The sequence below is a fragment of the Nyctibius grandis genome, chromosome 32 (assembly GCF_013368605.1).
Source record: "Nyctibius grandis isolate bNycGra1 chromosome 32, bNycGra1.pri, whole genome shotgun sequence".
Lineage (NCBI taxonomy): Eukaryota > Metazoa > Chordata > Aves > Nyctibiiformes > Nyctibiidae > Nyctibius > Nyctibius grandis.
Window position 1 is genome coordinate 3,209,320 of NC_090689.1, and position 26,153 is coordinate 3,235,472.

At 44.0% G+C, this 26,153-nt stretch overlaps 1 protein-coding gene across 3 annotated transcripts in view; it reads right to left on the reverse strand.

Annotated features, from left to right (window-relative positions):
* Positions 1-1,020: 1,020 nt before the first annotated feature.
* The window catches only part of PPP2R3A (protein phosphatase 2 regulatory subunit B''alpha), a 61,094-nt gene continuing 35,961 nt past the window's right edge, over positions 1,021-26,153 (reverse strand). For 2 of the 3 annotated variants that reach the window (XM_068420995.1, XM_068420996.1), the window contains 9 exons: positions 24,569-24,643; positions 19,539-19,625; positions 17,313-17,469; positions 15,157-15,205; positions 14,480-14,569; positions 13,300-13,475; positions 12,640-12,758; positions 10,874-10,980; positions 1,021-6,416 (listed from right to left, as the gene is read on the reverse strand). In XM_068420995.1, the coding sequence (XP_068277096.1) occupies positions 6,320-6,416; positions 10,874-10,980; positions 12,640-12,758; positions 13,300-13,475; positions 14,480-14,569; positions 15,157-15,205; positions 17,313-17,469; positions 19,539-19,625; positions 24,569-24,643 (957 nt within the window). In that variant the 3' untranslated portion in view covers positions 1,021-6,319. The remainder of the gene's footprint in view (positions 6,417-10,873; positions 10,981-12,639; positions 12,759-13,299; positions 13,476-14,479; positions 14,570-15,156; positions 15,206-17,312; positions 17,470-19,538; positions 19,626-24,568; positions 24,644-26,153) is intronic. The other variant, XR_011049887.1, reaches the window with a different exon arrangement.

The window sequence follows — 26,153 nt, forward strand, 5'->3', positions numbered from 1 at the left end:
TGCGGTGCTGTGGGTCTGGGGAGCTGTTCTCAGCGTTGGCACGGAGGAGGCTGCTGGGGGATTTCTTTCCATATAGGAAGTGTGTGATACTTCAGCTTTCTTTCCAGTCCTCTTGAAGACAGTGATTAACTTCCAAACTTTATTATAATCCTGTAGTTTGTAGAGCTGCATCAGAAAGCAGCAGCAGCAGTTCATCAGATGGTTTGCTGTGGGAGTCTTCCTGCCTGAAAACATGTTGCAAAGGTGGAAAGAACAGAGCTCTTTCTGGAAGGGGTGGACTGCTGATCATATTTTGGTATGTAGTGGTCCAAAATGAGCCCAGTGCTTTTGGCCATCCAGATCTGGACATGCAGAAGATGCTCTAAAGAAAGAGAAGACATCTAAAGTTTCATTTTGAGTGGAAAGGCTCTTTCCACGTATCATATGTCAGTGAAATCACTGGTGGGGATTAAATCCTGGAGGGAGGCGGGGCAGGGCCACAAAACTGGAAATGAACACTTGGTTTGTGTTGAGCTCGCTGCTCGTCTAGCCGTTCCTTCAGGCAGGTGATGTTCTTGCTCTCTGCCTTTCCTAACCCTGCAGGATGGTGCCTGTGAACACTGGGGTTGCAACAGCCTCTCCTGTTCCCGTTGAACTCCCTGCAGATGTTCCTCTATGTGCCTATGAGTTTTAAAACGCTACCACAACCCGAGTACGCAGGCAATGGATGTCGTCTTCTGCAGCTGCTGCCATTTCTGTCATCGTTACATCTTAGAGGCTGCCCCCCTGCAAGCACCGTAACGTTTTGTATTGTCAGAAAAAACCTGTAGAGTTAGAGTGTCCCAGCAGTCTGAAACCTGCCAAGCCTGCTTTCCAAGGCAGGTACTTCTGGCACAGCAAGGAGCTGCTTGTTCAATGAAACTCTGATAGACTTTCAAGAAAAAGATCATACGGATGTGGCACATGAATTGTGCAAAGATTCTGGCGTGATCCAGAATAAAAGCCTCTTCTTACTGTATGCAAGAAGCACACACCCCCAGGTATTTTTTATGTATTTATTTTTTATACAAATTTATGTTTACAAATAAGCTTTTGATTGCTAACTAACCTTCTGAGAAGTGAAATGATAAAGAAGACCAGATTGTATGATAGAATCATTCCAGGTATGTGGCATGGCTGATGAAATGCAGTCTGAAAGGTATATAATGCTATTTAAAGTAGCACTGATAACGTCGCAAGCATATCTGATTTGTCTGGTCTTAACTATTTAATTTTTCAAATTCAAGTGCCTCTGGTAATTTAAAGAAACCCAGAGGTCCCCACCAAGAAGGGAATGTGCTATATACAGATTTAGGCACATGGGAATGCTGACCCGATGGTCTTACAGATGAAGTAGTAAGATAACACAGCGATTCTGCTTCAGCATTTGCATAGAATGAAATTTAAAAAGGCATTACTTTGTTTTCCTTTTTTTTCCCTTTTTTTTTTTCCTTCATTCCACTTGCAGAAGATCCAGGAGATGTCTTCTTTTTTCAGGACAGGTTAAAATGAGGGAGCTTGGCATTTTGGTAAATCAACACACGGCTAGTGCTCCGTGGAGGATGAAGCTGAGCAGGGTAAGTGGTGGGATTGCTTCTCTTCCCCCGTATTTCTGAGAAGAAAGCCTGGAATTGTGGCTTTGGCAGGCTTGCTGACAGGTAACCGGATGGTGTGAGCTCAGCAGCAGCAGGGAAGGCGATTTTGGGAGATGAAGTGAACACCACCACTCTACCCCACCACTTTTAAAAAGTAAAACCCACAGACAGGTTTTACTTTTTAAATTCAAAAGTCCTTTATTTGCCAAAAAAAAGAAGAAAATACAAAGTAAAAATACAAAGAGAAAACCATGCCAGCACAAAATGTCTCCAAACTACTCTTACAAAGTGTGAGAACCTTTATTATTTCAACATTCAGCTTGTAAAGCCATCACCCAGTGATACAGAGGCGAGATCAGAACAAAAGGGTAAGCACTGTTTGCATGTTTTTCTCACAGCAGCTCACACTCTTCACTGAGGTTCAGTTCTGATTGCATAGACCTGGGATGCTGTGCCTTAGCAACGCCGTACTCCAACAGCTCATACCATTCAAACGACACTTGAGTGACCTCTTTTTTCGGCCTGTCAGGCATATTCTGTTTCAGAAACTAAGCACAGTACCTTGGTTAGAGGATCTCGCGTCAGCTTGCTTATATCCTCAGTCCAGGAGAGCAGGAAGGTTTTCCCCAATGTTTGCTGTAAACCTGAGACTGGAATTTCTCTGTTGCTGCCCACGCCTGTTTTGCAGCACTGCCACTTGGTGGCAGAGCAGCAGGAGGGGAGCTGTGGCAGCGCCTGGGGTTTGCTGATGAAAACTGTAAGTAGCAATTACTACTGAGATTTAAAAGGAAAAAAAAAATCTAGCTAGTACCACTCCAGCAGTAATTGCATGTGGTTGTATCAAGCCCCATCTCCCATCTTAGTACTGCAGAGAGAGAATATTTGTGAATATAAAAATAAAAAGCAAGGGTTTTGTAAGGAAACGGGATTTAATTTTGTTAAGAGAAAAGCTGACTAGGGAGAACAAAACCACAATTTTTTTCTATCATGCAAAAGTGAATGTTACTCACTTTTCTGGTTACTCATAAGGAAAAAGGAATTCAGCTCTATAAGGACTTCAGTCTGAGCTTTACGATGAAAATGCATGCTCTGTCTTTAAAGGTGTGCAACATCTAACGTGGCATTGACAGCTGGAGACGGGAGGCCAAGTCAGAGCAAAGTGGACTTGTCTGTGCTGTGATTCTTGGGCTGCTTCATTCTAGAGCACTTGCTGACCTCTGAAGCCGGTGGGTGTTGCAGCTGAGCAGGTTCTGGTGCCTGTATTCACAAACATCCTTGTCGTCTTATGTTCTGACTATCCCAGAAGAAAAAGCTAAGAAGTAGGCCAGGACTACCCAAATTTACCTTATATACTGCACATTTAGAAACCTTCCATCTGGAGAAGCTGTGGAGAGGGTTAGGTCACAAATAGAGTGTAGAACAGCTCCTTCACTAGTTCAGCTGGGGCTGCTGAATTATGGTTATTTTCAAATGTGTTGGTGAGAGAGAACAGATGTCTACTCCTCGAGTAAATAATATAAATTACTGCAAGTTCTGCACCGATACCATGCTAGCAGTGGTGGCTGTAGCTTGTCCTTATAGTCACATATAAGGCAAAGCACTTGCTGTAAGTTGGTTTTGGTTTTTTGCTGTGATTAGCTTGTTTCATTGACCTACTAGAAAGCATGAATTGGGTTTGGAATCACTCTACTTTGGCAGAGCAGCACTGAACCTCTGCTTGTAAAAGAGAGCGCCTTGGGTTTGGGGGCCAAAGGGCTCAGCAGAGCAGCTACGAGCTTCTGTCTCAATTTGTTGAAGCCAAACCTTGAAAAAGTAATGTGATTTTTACCAGGGTCAGGATAGTCACTTCTGCAAAAAAGGCACCAGTTCAGGCAGCCTGGTGTGGTGTGAGACACAAGTCTGAACTGATTTGATGGCTTGAGTTAAAGCCCCTCTGCAAAAGGCATATGAGGAGAAAGACGAAAGATCCTGAAGGAGTGGGTGAAAAGAGACAGCAGGAACAGCAGAAGTAGGCTCAAGGTACGTCCTAGCAAGAGCAGAAATGCCAAACCCAAAGAGCGACGCACCGAGGGCTGCTGGAGTACCAGCTCTTCACAGGCTGTCGTGGGCTGCGGCCGCATCCCAACACACAGCTGGTGCTTGAGAACGGGGTCTCACTTCCATCGAACTCCTCCTTGTGTGAAACAGAGATTGTGCATTCCTGGGAATATACATCCTTCCTGGGAAAGCACGTTGCTCTGAACTCCCGTAGGAAGGAAGAGGAGGAAATGTTAATACACAGAGAGGCTGCAGAATCACACCTTAAAGAGACAATCACCAAGTTATTCTGGAATGAGGCTTTAGATAATTGGCAAACTTGGACATTCCAGTACTGCTGCTTATGGAGTTAAAAGAGAGCAATGCTGAAGGTTCCCTTTCAGCCTAGAATGGGGTCAGGTTCTCTTTTGTCTTTGGAGAGATGTAAAATTTTATCAAACTAAGAGTAAAAGGCCACTCTGGGCCTAGATCGTGAAGACGAGCGGAGAACTGCTTTGCCTAGGTTCCTTCTGGTAAGAAGTGGACGGAGCTGGTTACAGTTAGTGGTTGTGTGACTTCCATCCTATGTTCATTTCTGCAGTCATTGCCTAGTTTCTTCTGCACTTGGGCCTTTGTGGAATCGTCCCCAGTAAAGCTTTTCCCCTCAGGGTTATAGGGATGATGGAGATGCATTCAAACACCCTGGTGGTGAACAGAGCCGCTCTCTCTTGTGCTTGTTGCATTGGAAGAGGCTTATCCAGGTTTGGTTAGAGTGCTCCCTGCTGACACCTTTTATTATGGAATGGAAGTTACCTTGCAATGCCTTGGCTAAGAACCTGGGCCTCCAGAAGTTTCCCAGATATCAAATCCAGGATCCTGCGGTGTGTATATGCATCTGGATAAAACAGCAGCTTTGTTCAAGAAAAATTAATAGATCTCCAAGCCCAGTATAACTGAAAACTTCCTCTCTTGCAGATTTTGATCCTGAGGAGAGAGTTACTAACCTCAACAAGGCAGCAGTCTATCCCACCTGGGCATCGGGAGGCGGACGTTACGCTTCAAAGGCTCCTGGAAAAGTTGAAGCTGCATTGTAGTGATCAGCCAATTACTTATTTGGTTATTAACACTTAGAGGTATCACCTAGGGATTACTGTTCCCTTGTGCTTGCATCTGCATGTACAAAATGCACCAGGCTAATAGTGTGCACGTGTACACAGAAGTCAGCTGTTAACTGGATGGATTTTGCCTTTAGTGCAGAGCAGGAGGTGCCTGCTTGGAGACCTGATCCTGGCACTGGCAGTTGTCTCCTGGGTATTCTGGCAGGGATGTCCTGAGGAGGCATGGTTTGAGTCTTACAGGCAGGTAAGAGGAAATACAGTGTATACATACCAACCATTATGTATTTGGGCACAACTACAATAGTTGAAATAAAATATGACAGCTGAAACTCATCCCAAGCTGGAGAAGGTAAGTACCAGATCTATTTGTGTATCTACGATGGCTAAAACTGAGGACTGGTAAGAATATGTTATAATCACCTCTGTGCTGAATCACAGACAGCTACCAGGCGAGGAGGAACAGGTCTAACCTAAGAGCAGGTGCTGCTACTAGAGACACCAGTTGTGATTCTATGGGGAAAGTAAGTTTAATTTTGCACTTAAGCAAGAATTCATTAGTTACAGTGTTTCCTCTCTGAGACTGGGCCCTACTTCATGGACGGAAAATAAATTTTTGGCAATATTATACACTAATTCCTTTACCAGTTAAAGGATCCCTGTGGTAACAGAAATTTAGCACACCAGGTTAGGGTTGAGTTTTTTCTTCACTATCTCAGCTTAGTCTCTTGGAGAAGGCTACAGGTTAGCAATACAAGAGAGGGGAAGAACACAGGGAATGGACAGAACTGGTGCACACAAGGCACAGCAGTTTCAACACACCAGCTGAACAGCATATATGTAATTTTTTTTGCAAATATGCTAGAAAATACTCTTACAGAGACAAAACACGAGCCTGAGGAAGATCTTATGCACAGGAGAATATGTAGAAATGTTAACTGTATCTCAAATTCTTAGAGAAATGTGACATCATGTAGTGCTTTAACTGTCCACAGATTCATACAGGTAAAATATGTCCAGTATCAACTGTAAGAGCTTGGGGTTTAAAGTGCAAAAGGGGACTTCACTCTCCCCACACACAGGCATGTTGCCTTGGTTTCCAGGACACTAAGAAAGAAGAGAGGACGTCCTTGTGACTTGCATTCTAAAAGATTTCTAAACATACACTTAAGTTTTTGGCAGCTCTTTTGTCACTCCTGGTATAAAGTCAAGGGGACAGGGTGGCACAGGACTGAACCGACTGAGGAATGACCGCTCTAGGTGTTGCATGCAGTTGTTACAGTTAGTCATTAGATGCTGGCATTTATTGCACATCTGGGGACATCACAGAATTTATATATAAACAAAACAAGGTGCAATCACCACTTTTAATGAGCGTGCATGATAACACATTGTAAAAAGCCTTTTTATAGAAATTACCTTATTGCAATTACACAGGAAGAGAAAAAGGGTTCTCAAGTTACAGTGTACAAAATAAAGCACATTGCTCCAATGACGGATTTAAGAAAAATCCCTAAGTGTCTTGGGACTGAATGCTATCCAGTTTGAGATACTGATTAAATGTCTTCCACTTCTCTATGCTGAGAGATCCGAGATAACTAGTTTATCTGACTTGTCTCCAGTTTCAGAGGGAGATAAGACTTCATCTGTGTCATAGTCTTCTTCAAATGATCTGCAAAGATAAAAGGTATGTCTTTAAAAGCCATATTTCAGTGAGACCTTTTTCAGGTAAGTTATTTCAGTAGCTACTAAAGCAGCTGGCTAAAATACAGTGGCATGCAAGATGTTAACCTCGAGGAGGATATTTATAAGGCACTGAAAACAGCGCTGTAGGAATCAGTATTCTGACAGCTGGCGTGACTTTGTGCTCCCATCCATCCTCATTGGTAAGTTCCGAAACAACTTTTCACTGGTGTTCAGCATTATAAAGTTTGAATCCAGTTTCAGTAACAATTGTCAGTAACTCCCAGTAGCCTTAATAGTTCAGTGTAGAAATAAAGTCATCCAGCCCTCGAGGAGATTTGGCTTGCTTGGACTTGCTCAGAAACACCTGGTTTCCAAAGCATCTTCTGGCTTAGGATATGTTTTGACATCCACAGAAGAACCATTGTGGCCACGCTGTCATGTTCCTCTCTCACTTGGTTTGAAGTTTAATACCCAGGTCTTAGCATTTATGGCCTGGGGAGGTGTGGCTGCGAATTCCCAGCTCCAGCCAGTTGCGCTATTGGGGCTGGTTGGGTTCTGTGCTCTGCAGCAGAGGATATCGCTTTGGGGCTCTCATCCCATTCCTATTCCTGAGAAATGTTTTCCCTCCAGTCTCAGCATACTACAGGTTAGTTTCTCAGGGCTCCCAAGAAATTCAAATTCTTCCTTTTGTTCTGAAAGCAATGCTGCTTGTGAAGGAAATGTTGCAGCAGGAGTTCCAATGGCAAGCCCAGGAATAGCTCTAGTTTGTTCAGTGATAAACTGTGCTGCAAAAACGTTAACTCCTTTGATACCCCAGCATGGACGGTGCCAAGAAAGAATTGTCTACCACTTCTTGTGGTGGTTTTCCCTTTACTAACCCATATGCAGGCACAGCAAATCCTTGGGAGCCTGTCAGTATGTATGTCCTGCTGTGGGGAGGATCCTATCCTATGATCTGGTGATCCCTACATGAACAAGAAACAAACAGCACAGATGTCTTCCTGGACATGTTCATCTTCTCTTCCATATGGGAAAGCACCTGCTGAGTAATTCTGCCACCTTCTGGATCCTTGTGTAAGTGGGAGAAGGGAAACAATGGTCTGGATCCTACACCAGTAACTGTTCTGAGCATGCATGCAAGGATGCCAAAAAGTAGACAATATGCCTGCTTTTTGCTTAAGCGGTACCTGTCGGGGGTCTGCACGGCTCTGCCTCCCCTGCCTTCCCCACCTGGGAATGGACTGGGCATGTTTGTACGTGCCTCAGTTTCTCTAATGTCTCCTTGGTTTAAGATGATGCAGCTGAGGACAACTTGTTATTTCCATTTGAATGCTCTTCTTAGGAATGTTCCTTTTGTGTCCCCCTTTCCTTCAATTTTACCAACTCCTGTTAGCTTTCTTCCTTTTTTCCCTGTACATGGAACATGACCTCTTTCCTATATTATCTTGCACATTCACCAGCACTTCAAGCTCCATTATAATTTTTTTTTCCAGTGCCTTCTGCTTCAGGACTAAACCTTCCCAAGTCTTCTTCAAAAGGGGCTTCCCATTGTCTTTTCCCATGTGAGTTACTTTTCCACTTCACTCTTTTGCTCCTTAAGGCCCAACAGTGCCTGCCCTTCCCCTCTTGGAAAACATGCTTTCCACCTTGATGGCTAGGAAGCATCCAAGGGACAACTTTTCCACAAGATTAGCACTAAAGATAATCACTTTCTCTCCTTCCAGGCCAGTTTCAGAACTTCACAGTCACATAAATAGACATATGGGCTCATGTAGATGAAACACCTGTTCCTCAGGACTCAACCATGGCAACTCTAGCTTGTTTAGAGAAGGCAAATTACTCCACGAAATTCTTGTCCTTCCTTGTGGCAAACACACACATTTTGTCACTGGGTGGTTCACCAATGTACTTCTTCCCCCTTTCCCTTCCTTATGCTGGTGGGTTCACGAAAGGGAGCAACTGAGCCATCAGCCGACTCGAGGGAGACAAGAAAAACGGTCTGAGCTGCCTAAACCAACTTCATCTGATCCTGTGTCTCTGTCCCACCTATCCACCTCTGAGCAGGATTGCTCTGCATTGTGCCCTCCCTCCTTGTGCTCAGGTGAACAGGATTCCTTCCTATCAACAGCTGATAAAAGATGGCCTCTGCCTCCTTATCTCCCTTCCTATGGAGAAACATCTCCTTCCATGAAGGCAATTGTGGCTTCCATGTACATCAGCTGGCTGAAACTAGTTTGTGGAACAGTGAACAAGGCAGTGCCCACTTCTGCCAGGCAGGCCATAGCCTGGACTGCAAGAAAGGATTTCTGCAAAACCAATGCTTGTATCTGCATTAAGAGCTTGTGTTGGTCAGGGCAATGGTTGGACTCGATGATCCCAGCGCTCTCTTCCAACCTGATTGATTCTGTGATTCTGTCAGACTCAGCTACTGGTTCTGCCTTCATCCATGTGCATATACATTCACCTGGGAACAGACTCCCTCCGTTGAATCTCACACACAGACGTATAAAGCAAAGCACAGCTGAGAAGTGTTCAGATCAGCTTAAGCTTCCAGTGAAACGTGATGCTTCACTGTTGTCTTGAGCAAGTCACCTTTCTCTTATCTTATTTTTGGTGATTATAACTCTCAACAGAGTCACAGCATCCTTCAAGTCACTCTGAGCATCCACTATGTCTTGATGAATTCCCTTTCCAGGAGCAGTGCTCTCTCATGGGAAGCCTGCAGCCAGCCAGCCAAACACTGACTGGTGTTAGAAACCTTCCAGCTGGAGCAGCTATGGACAGGGCTAAGTCACAATTACTAATTCATCTGTGATTGCTGAATGATGGTTATTTTCAGATGTATTAATAAGACAAACACCAGATTTCTGATGCTGCCAGCTAACTTAGCCAAAAATCTTCTGGTCTCTCATAGAGCTCATAAATTGTCTTTGTTTTGCCCCCGCTCCCTGTTTCTGTCATCCTCCAAGGACAGCGGAAATTATGTACGTGCAAAAACTCAATGCCTGTTTCTGGCAAATTTGTCTGGGCATCCAGCTCTTTGTTTTTCGTTTTCCCTTCCTTTTTTCCTGCGTGGTCTGTTGCTATGCTCCACAAATGAGATCTAATCCTGCTGCCATGACTACAGAGCTTTTCAGGGGCTCTTAAAAGCAAGCAGCAAGGTTGCTGACATGCTCTTTATAGGAAGACACAGAACTGTTTCAGACAAACGTCAAAAACCTGACATCACCTGCTACTTTTCCTCTGTTTTTGGTGAGTTTGGCGATTCATGGTCCTGCAAAGCTTTTATGGGAAACTCCCATTTCTTTTCTGTGCTGAGGACACAGGTGTTGCAAAGCAGCTGCAGGGAATACAGCAATTTTATCCTCCATCCCATGTTACCTCATCTTCCATTGTGAAGGCCACAAAAAGGCAAGGCAGCTCAAAGGAGATGAGGGAACAGCCCATAGCTGTTTGGATGCACATCACAGGGAGAGAGGGAAACACAGATCTCAATAGCTTTGCAAATCTCTGTGGCTAATAAGTAGGTACTACTGTTATCCCAAGCAAGTGCCAGTGTGGGAAGTTTTGAAAATTATGCAATCTTCTCAGTACTCTTACTTTAATGGCTCTAGAAATACTGTTCAAGAATGGATGAAATCCTGACTCGTGCAAGATTAACACAGGGTAAGTGTTCTTTGGATGTTTGTTATATTAACCTGGAGATATCTAGAGAAATATTCTCAAGAAGATACTAACATAGACACAAATCTAGAAGAAAATTATACTGAGTCTCCTTTCGGAGCCTCTGCAGGAAGCCCTTGCACACAGAGAGGTTCTGGAGCAACTGCTCTCCCTAAAGTAATTGTCTTAAGGATAGGTGGGGTGTCTGTCCATAATTTTATAGAAGGCTGCAAAAATGAGTGTAGGTATTGCAGAAACCAACAGTGTTTTAAAGAAAAAGTCTGAACAAACTTAGTAAACGAATGAAAACATTGAAACACAGCTTATGAAGAGCACAGACATAGGCATAAAGTTTGGCAGAAAGTAGAATTATTTGACCAAAGAAAGTCTCAGCTATGTATAATAAATGTAACAGCTACAGCTTCTATTCTATGATAGTGTGACATGGTCAGGACATGGCCAAGACTAGCAAAAGTCATTTGATCTCTTTCTTGTATGGTTGCCAAGAGAAAAAGGCTTTGTCCTTTCTCCCAGCTCTCTTGGTTACTGCAGTGTATGTAGCTGATGCAAATGGCTGCCCACAAAGCAGCCCATTGTGACGAATACACCAGTGCTGCCTCTTGGAGCAACTGTATCAGGCTTCACATGCTCCTCTGTTGAGTCCTAATGATAAGTCCACTAATCCACTACCTCTGCTAAAAGTGGCATCCACGTGCTCCTACTCAACCTCAGCTGGAGCCAAGCAGTGTGCCCCCAGGGCGGTGCAATACCTGTGCTTACCCTTCTTGTAGCTGTTCGTTCCCAGACTCCTCAGCCACAAGAACCTCGTACTCTTCAGCAGCGTATCTGTCCCAGTCAGAGGGTTCAGGGCCATCGTTTTCAACGTCCTAAAGAGATCAGACAGTCAAGCACACTATGTCCATACCCCTCTACAGCTGTTTACAATAGGTCTAAACATGTGGAACAGCAATTCTAGGAATAGTAAGCAACTGTATAGAAACAGCTGGTCAGAAATTGCTTTACCTGGAAGATTCACAATTATCTTGAACTATTTTAACATCTGCACATAAATGACTATGAAAAAATACATCCTTGAGTCTATAAAGCTCAGCGTGTGACCTGAGCTGTCAACAAGCCGAGCCTGCTTCATTTCAGAAATGCTGAACATTAATAACTGCACGTTTTCTTTAGCTCAGCGAGCCCCGCATCCGTGCGCTTTGTAATTGGTTAAAGAACTTAGTGATTTAAAATCACTAATTAAATGTTAATTGTAACTGATCTTTTGAGAAACTCTTCACAATTTGCTAAGTTAGGGCAAGTTTGAGAGAAGGTTACCGAATAACATCCTCATAAACATCTGGCCCTCTGCCATTTACTATAAGATGGGGAAAGTAAGTCACCCGCCCTGGCCCCAGTTGACTGCTCCTACAATGATCCACTTTAAACAGACAAACAAAAGCAGGGTGATTCTGGCCTGGGATATATTTAAGCCTTGAATCATGGAACCACAAAGTTCCTCTTACAGGTTATGTGGGAACAGCTGGGAGGGAACCAGGGTTGGTTTTGGCATCCCCACCACTGTACTGTACTTTGACCAGATAAGAGGCTTCTGGGAGATAGTCTTTAAGCTGTAGCCACATCTGGTTTCACTGGATATGCAAGGGGAGCCAGAGGTGAGGGACTCTACACCAATAGGTGACAAAACTCAAGTCTCTCAGCATCCCACAGTTAGTGGTGAGCAACAACTGCACAATACAAAAGCCACAATCTCCTCCTGTATTTTCTGTGCTTGGGAAGAGAGTACGATGAATGACAGTGCAGCCAGGCTGATAACCAGGCACACCCTGCAATATCCAAACCTTCCATCTAGTCTGCTGCACGTGTGGCCTGATCATGGAGCTGGCATCTCATCTGCCTCGGCCCCCGTGTTGTAAGGAAGGCCTGTCTCTCTGGTTCTGTTTCGGCTATGGGAAAATTGCTAGTGCTGTTTCAAGGACCAGACTCCATCCCGGATGTTTAATAAATCTTCACATGTAGCCTACTTATTTATGACTGCAGCTGTGCAGGAGATGGGAAGAGACAAATGGGATCTCAAGTTTGGAATCTCACAGCTCCTTTCTAAACTGAGCAAACCTCCTTCTAGTGCAGCTGAGCCCCCCTCTTTCAGCCTGCTGAATCAGTGCAACTCAGCAGGCTCTGGTCATTCTCTCTAGAATCACACACTGCACTGCCAGTGCTGGTGTAGTAGGATGAGTGATGGCAACCAAATCACAGAATAGCAGTATAATTTGTGTTGGAAGAGACCCGGGAGGTCTCTAGTCCCAGCCTCTGCTCAAATCAGGGTTTGCTATGGGGTCAGATCAGGGGGCTCAAGGCTTCGTCCAGTCACACCTTGAAAACCTCCAAGAACAGAAGCTGCACAACCTCTCTGGGCAACCTGTTCCAGTGTTTCACCGCCCTATGTGTGAAAAACGTTTTCTTATCTTCAGTTGGATTTTCAGTTGGGTTTGAGAAGGCCTGTGTTTAGAAACAGAGGTGATTTATACCTTTTGCACTGCAAAGGGATCCCTCTGTTCATTGTCCAGGTATTTCTCTAAATTGAAGAAGGTGTTGTAGAATACATGAGCCATTCTGCACCTCTTCAGGTCTCGCAGGGTTACTCTTCCTACAAAAAAAAACCAAATTATTGTGCTACTGAGTTCTTACTTAGTGAGAGACTGGATCTGTTCCTTGTCAGTCTTATCAAAGTTTTAATTAAAACACCAGTATGCTACAATATTACAAAATTTCTTCCCAAGGCAATCAAGGATTTTAACATTATTCAATAAATGGGTACGTTTATCAGGCTTAAATCTCACATACATATGGAGGTCTTTCACATTCATGAGAAATATGAAAGAACGTGAATGGGGATGGTCCAGTTTCATAATCTAGACTGTCAGCACATCCCACAGCAGCAATATACAAGGCTTGTTGCTCCAGTTCCAGCAAGTTAATTCACAAGGTCTCTTGTTTTAGCATTTCAAACCTCCTGATGCATAACATTATGGCACAATAGCCACTGTTCAGAGTTTGACCTTGTGCGGTAATTTCAGCCCTGTGATTCTAACACAAAACTCTACCTATAGATGGGTTTCACAGTGACATTACTTTCTCAATCCACCACAGATCAAAGAGGATGAAAACTCCCGTTAAACAGGACTTACCTTCCCTCTCTGGCTTAACGAGATCGAGCATCTGACACAGCAAGTCATGAAATGGCAGTGGTTCTATGCCCATCACTTCCATCCGCTCGCATTGCTCCTCATAAAAGTACTCCAGTTCATACATGGAGAGCACTCCATCCCCATCCAGGTCCATGCACCGAAACCAGTACTCAATGCTAGGAAAAAGAGACAGGACTAGTGAAAGCACGGTACTGCTCTAGGAAATCCACACAGCTGAGACTGCAGCAATGCACATTCCCCTTCCCTCATCCTCTAATGTTCTCCTGCCCAAAGGCCACCATAAAACCAGGGATCAGAACACCCTTTGGGAAGGATCAGGGCACAGGCCAACACTCACGAGCACCTCCTGTTAGTCTCCTAGGTGGCTTGTGAGCACACCCATGCTCATGATCCGTTTCACCTGGTAGCTGTAGCAAGTGTCCACTGTGCTGCAGCTCAGCTGTCTCACACGGGTTAGGGTGTCCCTGTCTGATGCAGCAGCAAAAGTTGGCCAAATACAACCAGCTCTGAACCAGGACACTGGCTGTCCCTGAGTGACCCTGGTGAGTGATGAGGCAGGCATGGTATGCACTTATTCCCTCTGCTCCTTTATCCAGAAGGCAATGCGTTCAGGCAGTTGCACTCTACATCCCCCCTTCACCTCTGGATAGTCCAACCCTGCATTTATGAATTATTCTTCTCATTCTTACTCATAAGATTCCTCCTAAGTCCTAATAGTCACATGCAGATCTAGTTCAGGTCTGCACAACAGTCTCCCACTGGCTGTACAAACCAGGCACACAGGCAGGTTTTACAAAGTGACACAGTGAAGTTTCCCTACAAACCCTCCTTAGGCACTTACAACATGCATGAAGAGAACACGCCCAGCTGCAAACATCTCATGGGTTTATCTCCAGAGCCAGGGCTTCATGGCATGGGTTAACCAAAGGGACTGATGACTACCAAGACATTGAACATTACAAGAAAACTTTGCTTCTGCACAATTTCTCCTCAAGAAAGGCAAATGATTTGACCAAACGTTGACAATAAGTTGTTTTCTTCCTAATAATCACTGGAACCCAAGCTGCCGTCTCTCGTAGAAAGCAGCAGGTCACAGAAGTTTCTATAACCTTATCTGCTCATCTCAATACTTTTACTAAGACACAGAAATCAGTCAGACCTTGTAGCACTCCTTTTGTCTTCCTCTGAAATCAGGAGCCACACAAAATCAGCATAACTCATGCGGCCTTCCTTTCGAACTTCATTGCCTCTGGAAGACACATGAGAAAAGAAAACAAACAAATCCAAATCACCAGGCTCTTAAATACTCAGAATGTTATCAAGCATATTTTTAAAAAGCCCCAAATCACTGGTGAGGGAAAACGGGGCATCGTCACCCATTTAGCCTGCACTCCCTGCCCTCTGCAGCACCAGCCCTTGTGCGCTCCCCCGCAGGCACAGCATTTGCTGCCTTGTCACTGCAGAGCTGAGGCTCACCTACCTCATCCCCTCCCACAACAAGTGCTGGGCTGTTTTACTTTTTGGAGGCTTTAAAGCAGTGCTCTCCAGCTATCCCCATGCCACTGTGGGGCACAAACACACAGTGCTTGCATGTTCCCTCTGGCTATGCCCAGCTTGTTCTACAATGAGGCCTACAGGTGGTCATCCTATGGGATTTTTTAATTCATTTTCTTAAGATATCCAGAAGTCCCACTCCCATTTTCAGGCAGCTCCAACTCAAGCACCCTGTTGGAAACCATTCTGATCAGCAGGGATTGCTGAGAGTATCTTGCATTTCTGATCAGCCTGACAGAAATTCCCTTCACTTCTACCCCCAACCAGTACGCTATTCCTTACCTCACCACAGCGCCGCTGAATATTCGCTCAATAATCCTGTTTGATAAAGCTGGAAACAAAGAAAACACGGAGGAAATGAAGCTACAGGTCACAAAAATAATTACAATCAGTTGTTTATGCTGAATCCACACAAAGCCATTTCTCAGTGCTAAAAGAATGCTCTATCTACACTGCCTGTCTGGCCACTTTACTGGTCTCTGTTTAGCAGCATTTGGTAAGAAACACAGATGATTCTCCCACTGTGTCCACCTTTGTATCCTCCCAAACACCATATTTCCCCACAAATATGGCAACTGTGTGTTATCTGGATTCTAGGACATGGGCAGTGTTACCCCTACTTTGCTGCAGTAGGATTTGTCACATAAGCAAATCCTGCTGATAGGAGGAGACTGTTTCGGTGTGTATTGCAAAAGAAGTCCAGCTATCAAGCAAAAATCACACATCAAATCCCTACAAAATGCTTCTTAGCGGAGCACAAGCTGTGGCAAACCAGCTGCAGGGAAGGACAATGAAAAACAAGCATAGTTTTAGGTGAGTGGGAGAGCTTTGCCAGCCAGGAAAGGTGTGGGATAGATTGTTATGGCAGAGACACACCAGCCAAGCAGCAAGTACCAGTCTGGAGCAGGATTTGCACACTGGCCTCCCCCTCCCAGACTGCTGACACACGTCCTTTAGACCCCCACCTTAGCTCCTTCTACATGTTCTCCATCACTTCTGTAGTCCTGGCACGCTTCCGACACACGAGCCAGGCAGACTCAACCAGAGCCACCCCTCAAATCCCCCCTGCACAGTGCTGACAGCCTGCTGTACCACTACACTGACGGCTTCTCCCCTTCACCCTGCCCACAGCACCCCTCCTATCTGTAGCTCCCCAGCACCCAGTGCTCTCAAGCCTCCTGTACAACAAATACTCCATCCCCACACTCCAGCGTCCCAGCAGGGACCAAGTTTCCCATACCACCTATCCCAAGCCAGGCACTCCTCCATCCTCACCCCATCCAGCCCTATTATCAATGCTCCTGACCCCTGTGACTGCCACACTCCCCCAGAACCCCCCTGGCCTTCCCATAAACACCTGCACTCGGAACACGTGGGCCACCACACCGCTCTGACACACACACATCCCTACACAGCACTGTCATTCTCACACCCCCTCCTTCTTTCTTACTTCAGCCCACTGGGATCTTGGCTCCTACAAAATGTTGTCCCCATCCCCAGGGCTCCAGCAATGCCCGACAACTTGTCACACCTCCAGCTCCCTGTAGCCTTACACACTACAACACCTTACCACACGCTTCACCTTCCCTGCCACCTCCAGTCACATGTTGTGTCCAAACATCCCATTTCCCCAAATCTGATTCTCTGTCCCTACTTTGCCAAAAAGTGCAGCAACCACACAGAAGAATCCAAGAAGGTTTTGTCTTCAGGATTAAACATGCTTAAGCTCTTGTCCAAGACATTACCTCATGAGTCCTAACATGCAAACACATGGGCACATCATGCTCTCAGAACATGGATAATCCCCAAAACAGCCGACCTGAGTGCTTCCATCTAGCACAACACATACAGAACAAGTGCCTCTGGACTTTTTAGCCCTTTGGAGATTTGTATTCTATTAACTTATCCATGGCCCTTGAACCTTTGAAACCTCATAGCATTAGCTCAACTTGTGGAAAGGAGTTCCACACTGACTTCAAGAGATATTCTCCAGAGTGCATCTGCAAACTTAAATTCACCCAGCTTCACCGGACTCTGGAATTTCTGTCACGCCTAACGAGAGTGCACTTCAGCAATCTTTGAAGTTCACATGGGCTTGTCCTTCCTGTCCCTACTTCCAAGTTCCTGCAAAACCCCTTAGTAAAGAATAAGCAAGTTTCAAGACATTATTTTAGCTTGTCCTTCTGGCAGTGACCCACACATGAGCAGAAGCTCCCTCTCTAGCTATTCATGCAGAAAACAGTGTGTACTGCATTTCTCTGTGTCTAAGCCCCTACAACTGGCTCTGTAAATCCACATTTGTGTAAGAGATGGACATCTCCATTTAATTTTTTGTGAGGCATCAAATTAACCAGATTAAAGCTAGGCTTTACTCTTTAGTGGGAACATTCTATTTTCAGCAATCCCCTTCATCCCACCACAGCTTGCATGCAGCATACCTTGATCACTGTACCTAGCCAGATCCTTCTGGCTGATGTAAAGATCATGGTCAGTGTCCAGCTCCCAGAATTTACAGTATATAACATAGAAGTGCTCGTAGGAGAAATAATCTGTGATCTGATTTATGTCGTCCTCTTCTTCCAAGAGAGCAAGAGTCTGAAAGAGTACAAATAAAATGGGAAGTTAAACCCGGACAAAGAGGCAGTTCAGCAGCTGAAGTCATCCAGCCTCTGGAAGTTGGGTGAACACAGCTCTGAGCGCTAATCCAAAACGCCGCCTTTCTCCCCCGTAGCAGATTTTGTTGCTGCATTCCTTAACAGGCACTTAGTGCACCTGGCTTGGCTATCCTGGTTAGCATATGTATGCACAATATTTCTGCCACTCCTGTGAACAATTTCTGCTCATTTTCAGCTGTAGTGAAGAGGGAGGCAGAGAAACAAGAACACAACTGCTGTCTCAGCTGGGATCTATTCTTCATGAAACACTTCTGACCTGCACCAGAGACTCTTGAGAGCCATTTACAACAGCGAGTCCACAGTTCTCCACAGGAACTGAGATATATATTTACACATCACACATGAGTATCACATGTTTACCAGTGCCACCTCCCTGCTTGCCTTTCTCCTAGTGCTGAGGCCACGGGACACCAGCCAGCCTTTTCAGTCTAATAAATAATGGCTGCAGTGAGCTATAGGTCTGTCCTCCCCTGCCCTCACAGCCTCTCAGAAGGGAGGAGGTGAAACACAGCCTAAGAGCTATCCCAGGGAGTTGTGTCTCTAAGCAGGCAGGCTTAGTGGTCCTTCTATCCCTAACCATAGAAACAGATGCTGTGCTATATGTAGGCACTTATACAGTTCAACATCAACTTTCAGTCACCTCTGCATCCAAGGAACCCAACTGAGTCTCAACAAAACTCTCACATCCTGTTATCCATCCAGGTCCAGTAAAGTTTCAGGCAGGGACAACAGGATGGCACTGCCAGACCTGCACTGTGCTGACTTGCTGACACTCAAGTCTAAAAACCTCCAATCAATCATTCACTAGGCTCTTCAGATTCTTCCTGGGTCTCTCTGTTTCTTTGCAGATGATAATCACTTGGGGAGCTTTTTCAATAACTCATTTTTTTCTTTCCTAGCTCATGCCAAAATATGCCATTTACAGATGCAGCAAAGAGCTGCCCAAGCAAAATTATGGTTCCAGAGCTGAACTTCCCTGCTGCAGGAGATAAAAGGCAGAGTAGATCTGCAAGGAAAAAACAGGGAAGAGTGTATAATGGAGGAAAATGAGTGAATAAAGATGCAGGATAAGTTGGGAGGATTTGTTTATAACAGAGGTTAGGGAGGAACTGGGAGCAGAGGGCTTGGACTAGCATGAGACAATACAAGGGAGCGCTGATTTTTTCATTAGCTGATGTGATCAGCAGGGCAGAAGATGTCTGAAAGGAGGAAGAGCATGAATTCGTGCTTGAGGCTTTTGAGGAAGACAGCACACTACATCTAGAAGGGAGAAGAGGAGGCAGCAGGCAAAGCCTCCCTGCTTTAGCCAAGTCCTTAATTTTTCAGCCTAAAGACTTTCTGGCTTTTTAGGCTGGGCTGGAGCTGAGCAGCCTTAGACAGTTTTAACCTGGTGTTCTTTTGGGCAAAATATACAGAGAACAGAGATCCAAATCCTGAAACCTCTGCCCAACATAAGGGTACACTGCAGGGATTGTAACAAGAACTAAGCTTCACTCATTAACCTTTCTGAAGTCTGCTGCAGAAGTGGAAATCAGCTCCTGAGACGCACGGTCTTGCAGTTGCACAGCACAACATGCCTGACCAACTGGCAGCAGGCTGATCACCGGCTGGGAGTCAGGAAATTGGCTGTCCTACCCACCACATATTGCAGGCAATCCAGCAGCTATTCTTGGCTGCTCACTGAGCCACTTAACATAGGTGCACTGCTGCGTCTTGCTTCCCTTCCTCTTTGGCTAGAGCAGGAGCCAAGAGCCAATCTGCTTGATGGAGCTTCAGAGTGGGTGCACAGTCACCCCTCGACCTTCTAGCAGTGCACTCTTGGCTGCTCCAGTCCCTGGTCTTCTCTCATCTCAACTCCAACACAACTCCTCCACTAGCTCCGGCACTCTCCTGGCACTGAGCATTTGGCCTCCCTCGCTATACAGTACACAGCTACAGGAACAAAGGTATGGTGCATTCTGTATCTTGGTCAGGCAGGAACCAACATACTTGCAAGAAGTTGCTTTTCCTCAGCTCTGTTAGAGTGATCTTCCCAGACCAGGATCGATTGACTGTGTAGAATATTCTCTGTATAACCTGCAACACATGAACAGTGCTCTTGAAATCAACTCCTCAAATATACCAGTTTGGGAATTTAAATGCAGCACATTTATTTTGTTTATTCACTCATCCTAAGGGGACTTTTTGAAAACTCTTTAGTGATCTTTTTTGTAGATACTACTATCCTTAATCCACTATGCAGTTTGAAAGTAACATTTTTTTCTGAAACAGTATTCTGCAAATATTTTCACTGCTCTTAATTCACATCTTTGAGCTTGCAGATGCATTATTTATGTCAGGGAACACGTTCAAAGCGATGACGAATCACTTTGAAACGGAGTTTTTCAGGTTTTAGGCACTGAAGCTTGCAAGGATCTCAACTGAAAGAGTGTTCTGCACCACAAAAAAAATAAAATCAGGACTTTTGAAGAGAAAACAGGACTTCTAAATGAAAGCCACAATTGATGTCTGACCTATTGTGTCTATAACAATGCCTCATCCTCCACTTACTTCCAGTGGCTCCACTGAAAGTAAGCAATAGAGATTATATGTCTGCATTCATCTTAGGTAGGTGGTAACCTCATTTGTCTCCTTTACTGATCTGCCTATGGTGAAAGTGAGTAAAAAGCAGTGGGGGGAATACACAGATTTCCAAGAAATCCAAGAGAAACAGTTCACAGTATGAGACTGAGTACACTCCCAAGTGCCTAAAAAAGCCAGCTGAACCCTTCCTAGTTCGCTCCTTGTGAGCGTGTCAAATATCACCACAAAGTGGGGAAAACGCAAATGTGTGATCAAGTACATGCAAGAATAAACTTAACAGGGGAGACAACAACAAACAAACCTCTTCAACAGAAGAAATCAGAAATTTCACTGAAATCTCTGGAATATAATTCTTGTCAGCCACATCTAATACAAACAAAGTTTTGATCTCTGACATCATGTTGACATATTATCCTAGAATTTTGGTAAACCTTAATAGCACATGCTATTCCAACACAAAAATTAACTTTAATCCCTATAATGTCCACATTGTTGTGTAATCTCATTAATAAATTAAATGGGATATGTTTGTTTCTTAGCTAGAACTAGCTTCGAGTGGGCAATCACCATTTAAGGGCCATGCTTTGACTCAGTCACCCAAGCACTGGTTCTTAGTCCAGTACAGATCTGGAACCAAGTATGAGATTGTTCCTAACAGTCTGCTTTGGGATACACAGATTAGTGAGACAGTAAATAAATTTGAGAGCAACAAGAACGATTTGAGGACTCAAAATGTATCCTGAAGAGAGAGAAGGAATATATTCAACTCAGCTGAACATGACACCTATTGGTAGCGATCCTGGTCCTTAAAAGTGTACATGGGGAGATGTGGAACATCACGACTTTTTGTCTCTCATGAAATACATAACCAGAAGCTGAAATCAGCCTAATTCAGACAAATAAGAATGCACTTTTTACACTGCCATCGATTAACCACTGGGACAAGTCCCAAAGAAACACTGCATGCTCTTTATCACTCCAGACTTCAAAGATGGATGTTCTTCTAAAGTTGGATGTCAATTCAATTAAAAACAAACAAACAAATCTATCCTATCTCTAGCGATCGCTGAGCAATGTTCTATGGCCTGTGTAATGCAAGAGGTCAGACTAGGTAATCACAACGATCTTTTCTGGTCTTAGGCACAATGAAAAAGCTGTATGTTTGTTTCTTTAATGTCTCTGGCAGCCGCTGCCATTCTGGACTCTATTTTTGGACTTTGTTTGGCCTTTGCTTACAGATTGCACAACAGTTCAGAGGCTGAAGTAGGTCTCACCTCATACATAACCTGTTATCACACCTGTCAACTCTGTAGCAATTCTTAAAGACACAGGGGTTTCACACCATTCCGAGGACTCAAAAATAACAATCCCAAGAATCAGAAAAAGGACCCCTAATCAGCAATCTTTTTCTTTTCCTCTGCCTGCAGGGCAATAAGACAACAAAATATCCCTGTCTGTGACATGTAAGAAACTGTTCCTCTAGCAGACCATACTGATAAAGATGTTCCATCTGCTCTCTCCTCACCTAGCTGTAAAAATAAGGCATTCAGAGGTAAAATGGGATCTCTTTTCATCCCTTTTACCATGTTCAGTCACACAGTGCAAGCTTTATTATTCAAATAACAGTCCAGTTTCAATGGATAGTACATAGTGTATATATCAGTATAAAATGTCAATACCTCTCTCTCCTTTCCAGGTTGTGAAAAACAAGCTGTCAAAAAAAGCATTTGGGAAACATCCTAGAACATAATTACACAGCCAGAGATGATTTGCAGCATTCAAGCCACACTTGTCAGTTATGCCTTACTGAAAGCCATAACTGGCTTTGTTTTTGCCCAGCATGGAAGATTATTTATTCTGAATTCAGTACCCAAGCCTTCTGAAGGGGGAGCCCCCTCCTATTTGCCCATTATCCTCATGTAATCTACCCCCAGGACCCAAACCGTCGATGGGTCGGTTCTAGACCTTTCCCCAATCTTCCCATAGAAGAACAAAAGCGATACCATTTCTGGAAAAACCCACAAAGCTTTATTAAACCCCGCAGGCCACCCTCCCCTTACATATTCACATTGATAATACTGCATAAGCTGAAACATTTTTCAGCAAGCAATATGTTTTGCCAAGTCGTTTTTAGTTGACTCAGCTTTTCAACAACAGCACGCAGTGTTAACTCCGAGCCTTGTTTGAACGTTCTGGGAGAAGTCACATTTTAAAGGTTTTACAATAAATGCCACGTGACATTCTGCATCATCTTCACCAGCTTCTGGAGTCTCTGTTGAAAGAAACACAAGCAGTTTAGTATACTGGCAATACAAGAGCTCATAGGTACTGATACAGATTACATTATAGCCTATTGTGCCCAAAAGGCACCTCTAAAAGGTGCAGAGGTAGGCAAACAAAGTTTGAAACATGCATACACATCTTACCTACACTAGACTGTTAGCTTGCTCTCTGGGTGATTTCAACCAAATGATGCTGTATCCAGCAGTGAACACAAAAGCCAGTGTCTCCTCATGGCCCTCATCTGTAACACAACAATAAGATGTAATTCTTGCACTTGCAGCAAATACAGCATTCTGTTACTGTAGGTAGGTATAAGGCACTCTACCTTGCAGGGATCAAAAGGATCCAAGTAGTCTCAAAATCCAAGCACAATGCTGTTTCCTTCATTACCTCCTGGTGGAAATACTGAATTTTGTAATATTAATGAGAGAAACGCTAAACTGTGAAAGGAGATGTGAGAAACAAGGACTCCTGGTACCAGAGAGGAGAGTTACTGCTGCAGTGGGCCAAGTACTGCCACTCCAGATGGGAACAACCTGACCCAACAGACTGTCTCCCCAGGTCTTGATTCTGCTCCAACTCAGTGATCTGGCCAAGGCCAAACACACTGAGATCAGAAGGAATCTGTCGGCACAGACACCCAGGACAGCATTGTCCTGCCAGCATGGAGAGTCTGTGAAGGACATCACAACTTTGTAAGGTTCAGGACTATACACCATTCGCCTCAACCATCAGCACCACTGTTTCCTGGCTGCCTGGGAGCAAGCCTAGGAAGCCACCTCTGTCAGAGTATTGTGAGTAAGGGTGCCTAGAGGCTCACACTGAAGTAGGAAAGCACAGTGGAGACAAGCTGAATCAAGAAACACCGAGGAGCTTCATGTATTCATGAATGGTCCTTTTTTATGACCACTTTATGGTGGGCACTTTATGGTGTATCTTGACCCACTTGCTGGCAAAGAACAACTGGTTGACACTGCAGTCAGAAACTGATGCTAATACAACTTAAAATCTTTCAGCTCTCACCTCTCCATGTACTTTAAACACCAAATACCAGGGTACATGTGCCACAAGCACCTTCCACACTCACCCATTCCTGTACCTCCATAATCCCCTAGCCATTGTTATATCTACTCTGGCCAGTTACTACACCTAATGTATCTGTTGTCTTGCTCCATGTGGAACAAATGTGTTGATAATACACTGGTGTTCATTGTCACGTTCAAGTGCATCTAAACATTTAAAACTCATTCTTGTTATACATTTTCAGAAAACATTAGTGTGACAGTTCAGGATCTGCCCAGAGCAACAGAGTGTCTTTCTGCCATCTGCTCCTTGCAGGAACAAGCCTGTGTCTGCCAGTAATCTCCCAGCTGCCAGTATGTGGTGCAGCTGGCCCCCATGCAGACCCTGGCAAGCAAACAGGAGAACCTTTAGGCCCTTGAGCCCTGTTGGGGTACAGCTCCCATCAGGTCTGTCATTATTTGACTTTATTACTGCTGCAGAGATAAAACATCCTAACATTTATACCTTTTATCCAGATTTTTACCCAACAAGAGACAAGCTAAAGGCTTAAAAAAGGTACAAACTTATTCAGGTAAAGCACCAGTCTAACTGCTGACTGCAAAGTTGGAACAAAGCTACAGAACAAAACCCAATGACAAACAGTAGTCACAAAAGCACAGAGACTCAGAAAGACAAGACAGGCTTTCTGGCAAGAGCGAGAGGCAGGAGAGTTGGATGGGAGACCCCTGTGTGCAACGGATGCTTTGTACCACGGAACAATCACAGACAGAAATCCTCAAACATACAGCCTTCCACATCGCAGCAGCCCAGCAGAATGAGGGGTAACTTAGCAGCTTTCAAAGACCAAAGAAGGACCTCTCATTTTCCTTCATCAGGATTAAAGGCCAAAAAAAATTGTTTTCATATATTTGCTTAAGACCAGAAAGAATCATTGTTAACCTTTTGAATAACCTCTTGTACACACAGGCAGATTCATTTTTCCTTTGGAAGCAGTTCTTAAAACAACTCAGTAATATTAAAAACACCTATTTTTTCGAAATAACTGAAGGATTTGCTCATGGGAACCGTGACAAATCCCAAAGGGAGGGTTGGTACAGCAGTGTCACAGGAGATCAAAGGAGCCAGCCTACCGTCGTAATGTACCGGGAATGGAACTCCGGAGCATCCTTCAGGAACGTCAGGCCAGGATGCGTTTCCACCACATCCTGCAAGACAAGCCCAAATAAAATGAAATAGATTTTCTTCTCCTTTTAATGTTTAGAAGTTACTGGGTTTACAAACCAAATCTTTTGAAACTGTATTTGCAGCATTAACAATAAAACTGAAATGACATCTTTTTATCTATAAAGTGAGCCTTCTAGAATTATAAGTAGAATACATTTGCTGGGCAATACGCACCTGTTGGGCCATTTTGATTTACTTAAGGACAGAAAAACAAAGGAAGAGAGTTAGTGAGTAGATGAAAACTCATTTTCATTGAATGAGACAAAAAGTTAGTTAGTTGACCATGCAACTATCTCCGCTCCAAGGTTCTTTTTTCTCCATTCACTGAAGATATTAACATTTATTAGAGCTAGGTGTCAGAAACAAGCATTCCTTGAAAGGTTGAGAAAGTTGCCTTTTATGTCCTCCATAACAATGAAAGCTCTTGTGAGCCTCAGAATGCACACAGATATGATCTGTGTTTTTCCAAACTTCACTTGAACTACCTGTGGAGATGTCTCTTTTTCAAGATCAGCTTTTTGTAAGCCAAACACTGGCTCACGATGCCAAATCTGCCAAGAAATGCATGACCAAAAATGTGGAGAAACTGCTCAGATCCTGTATGAACCAATATTTGTGTAATTTCTACATGTCTGACTCCTCTACCCTTAAAAAAAAAAAACCTACAAAGAAGTTTTCAAAGTTTTGCTTTGCCTATACCATGAGATGGCAAAGAGATAAGAGCAGACACAGTGCCCTTAGGGGTGTGATATGACCAGATTTTGGCCAGTCTAACTTCATGTCTAATATGCTGGTGTAATATGGTGTAATACTGCTAGTCTCCAGGTGACTGACAAACAAGATTGTACATGCCTTTGATTGCACCAGTACCTAAAAAGCAGAGCTGCTATCAATCAGGAAAGGCAGTGTGCCCAGTGGAGAAAAGATGAAGAGGAACATAAGAAAATTTACCCATCACAGTCCCAGTTTTTTTGAGACACAGAAACATCCAATACAGACACAAAAATCTCTCCCCAACAAAGCATCTCCACAGAGGTTTTGCACAGAGGGCACCACACCGTGAGAAATCTAGGGATACATTGAAAAGCTCAGAAAAAGTATCAACAGATGATCAGAGGAGCAGATGGACCTGATTTATAGAGAAACTGTAAAGAAACCCTAAACCTATCCAGAGCCTGCCTAAGTGGCCACAATAATTAAAGAATGATGCTTTGCTTTGTTAAAAATATCACATGTGAATAAAAGGAAAAGAAAGAAATGAAAGCAGGATGCACTGATCTGGCCTGAATATTAGGAAAAAAAAAATCATCAGTGAGACTTGTGTACTAGCAGGTTTAGAGGCATATACAGAACAACTGGAACTGCAAAATTTTTTACCAAGATTTCCACATGATACTTCATCTGGTAGTCCTGCTAGACAAATTTAATTATAATTGTCTTGTCAAGCAACTTTTACAACTTTTCTAACAAGTTTTTATGTTGTGCTTGGGT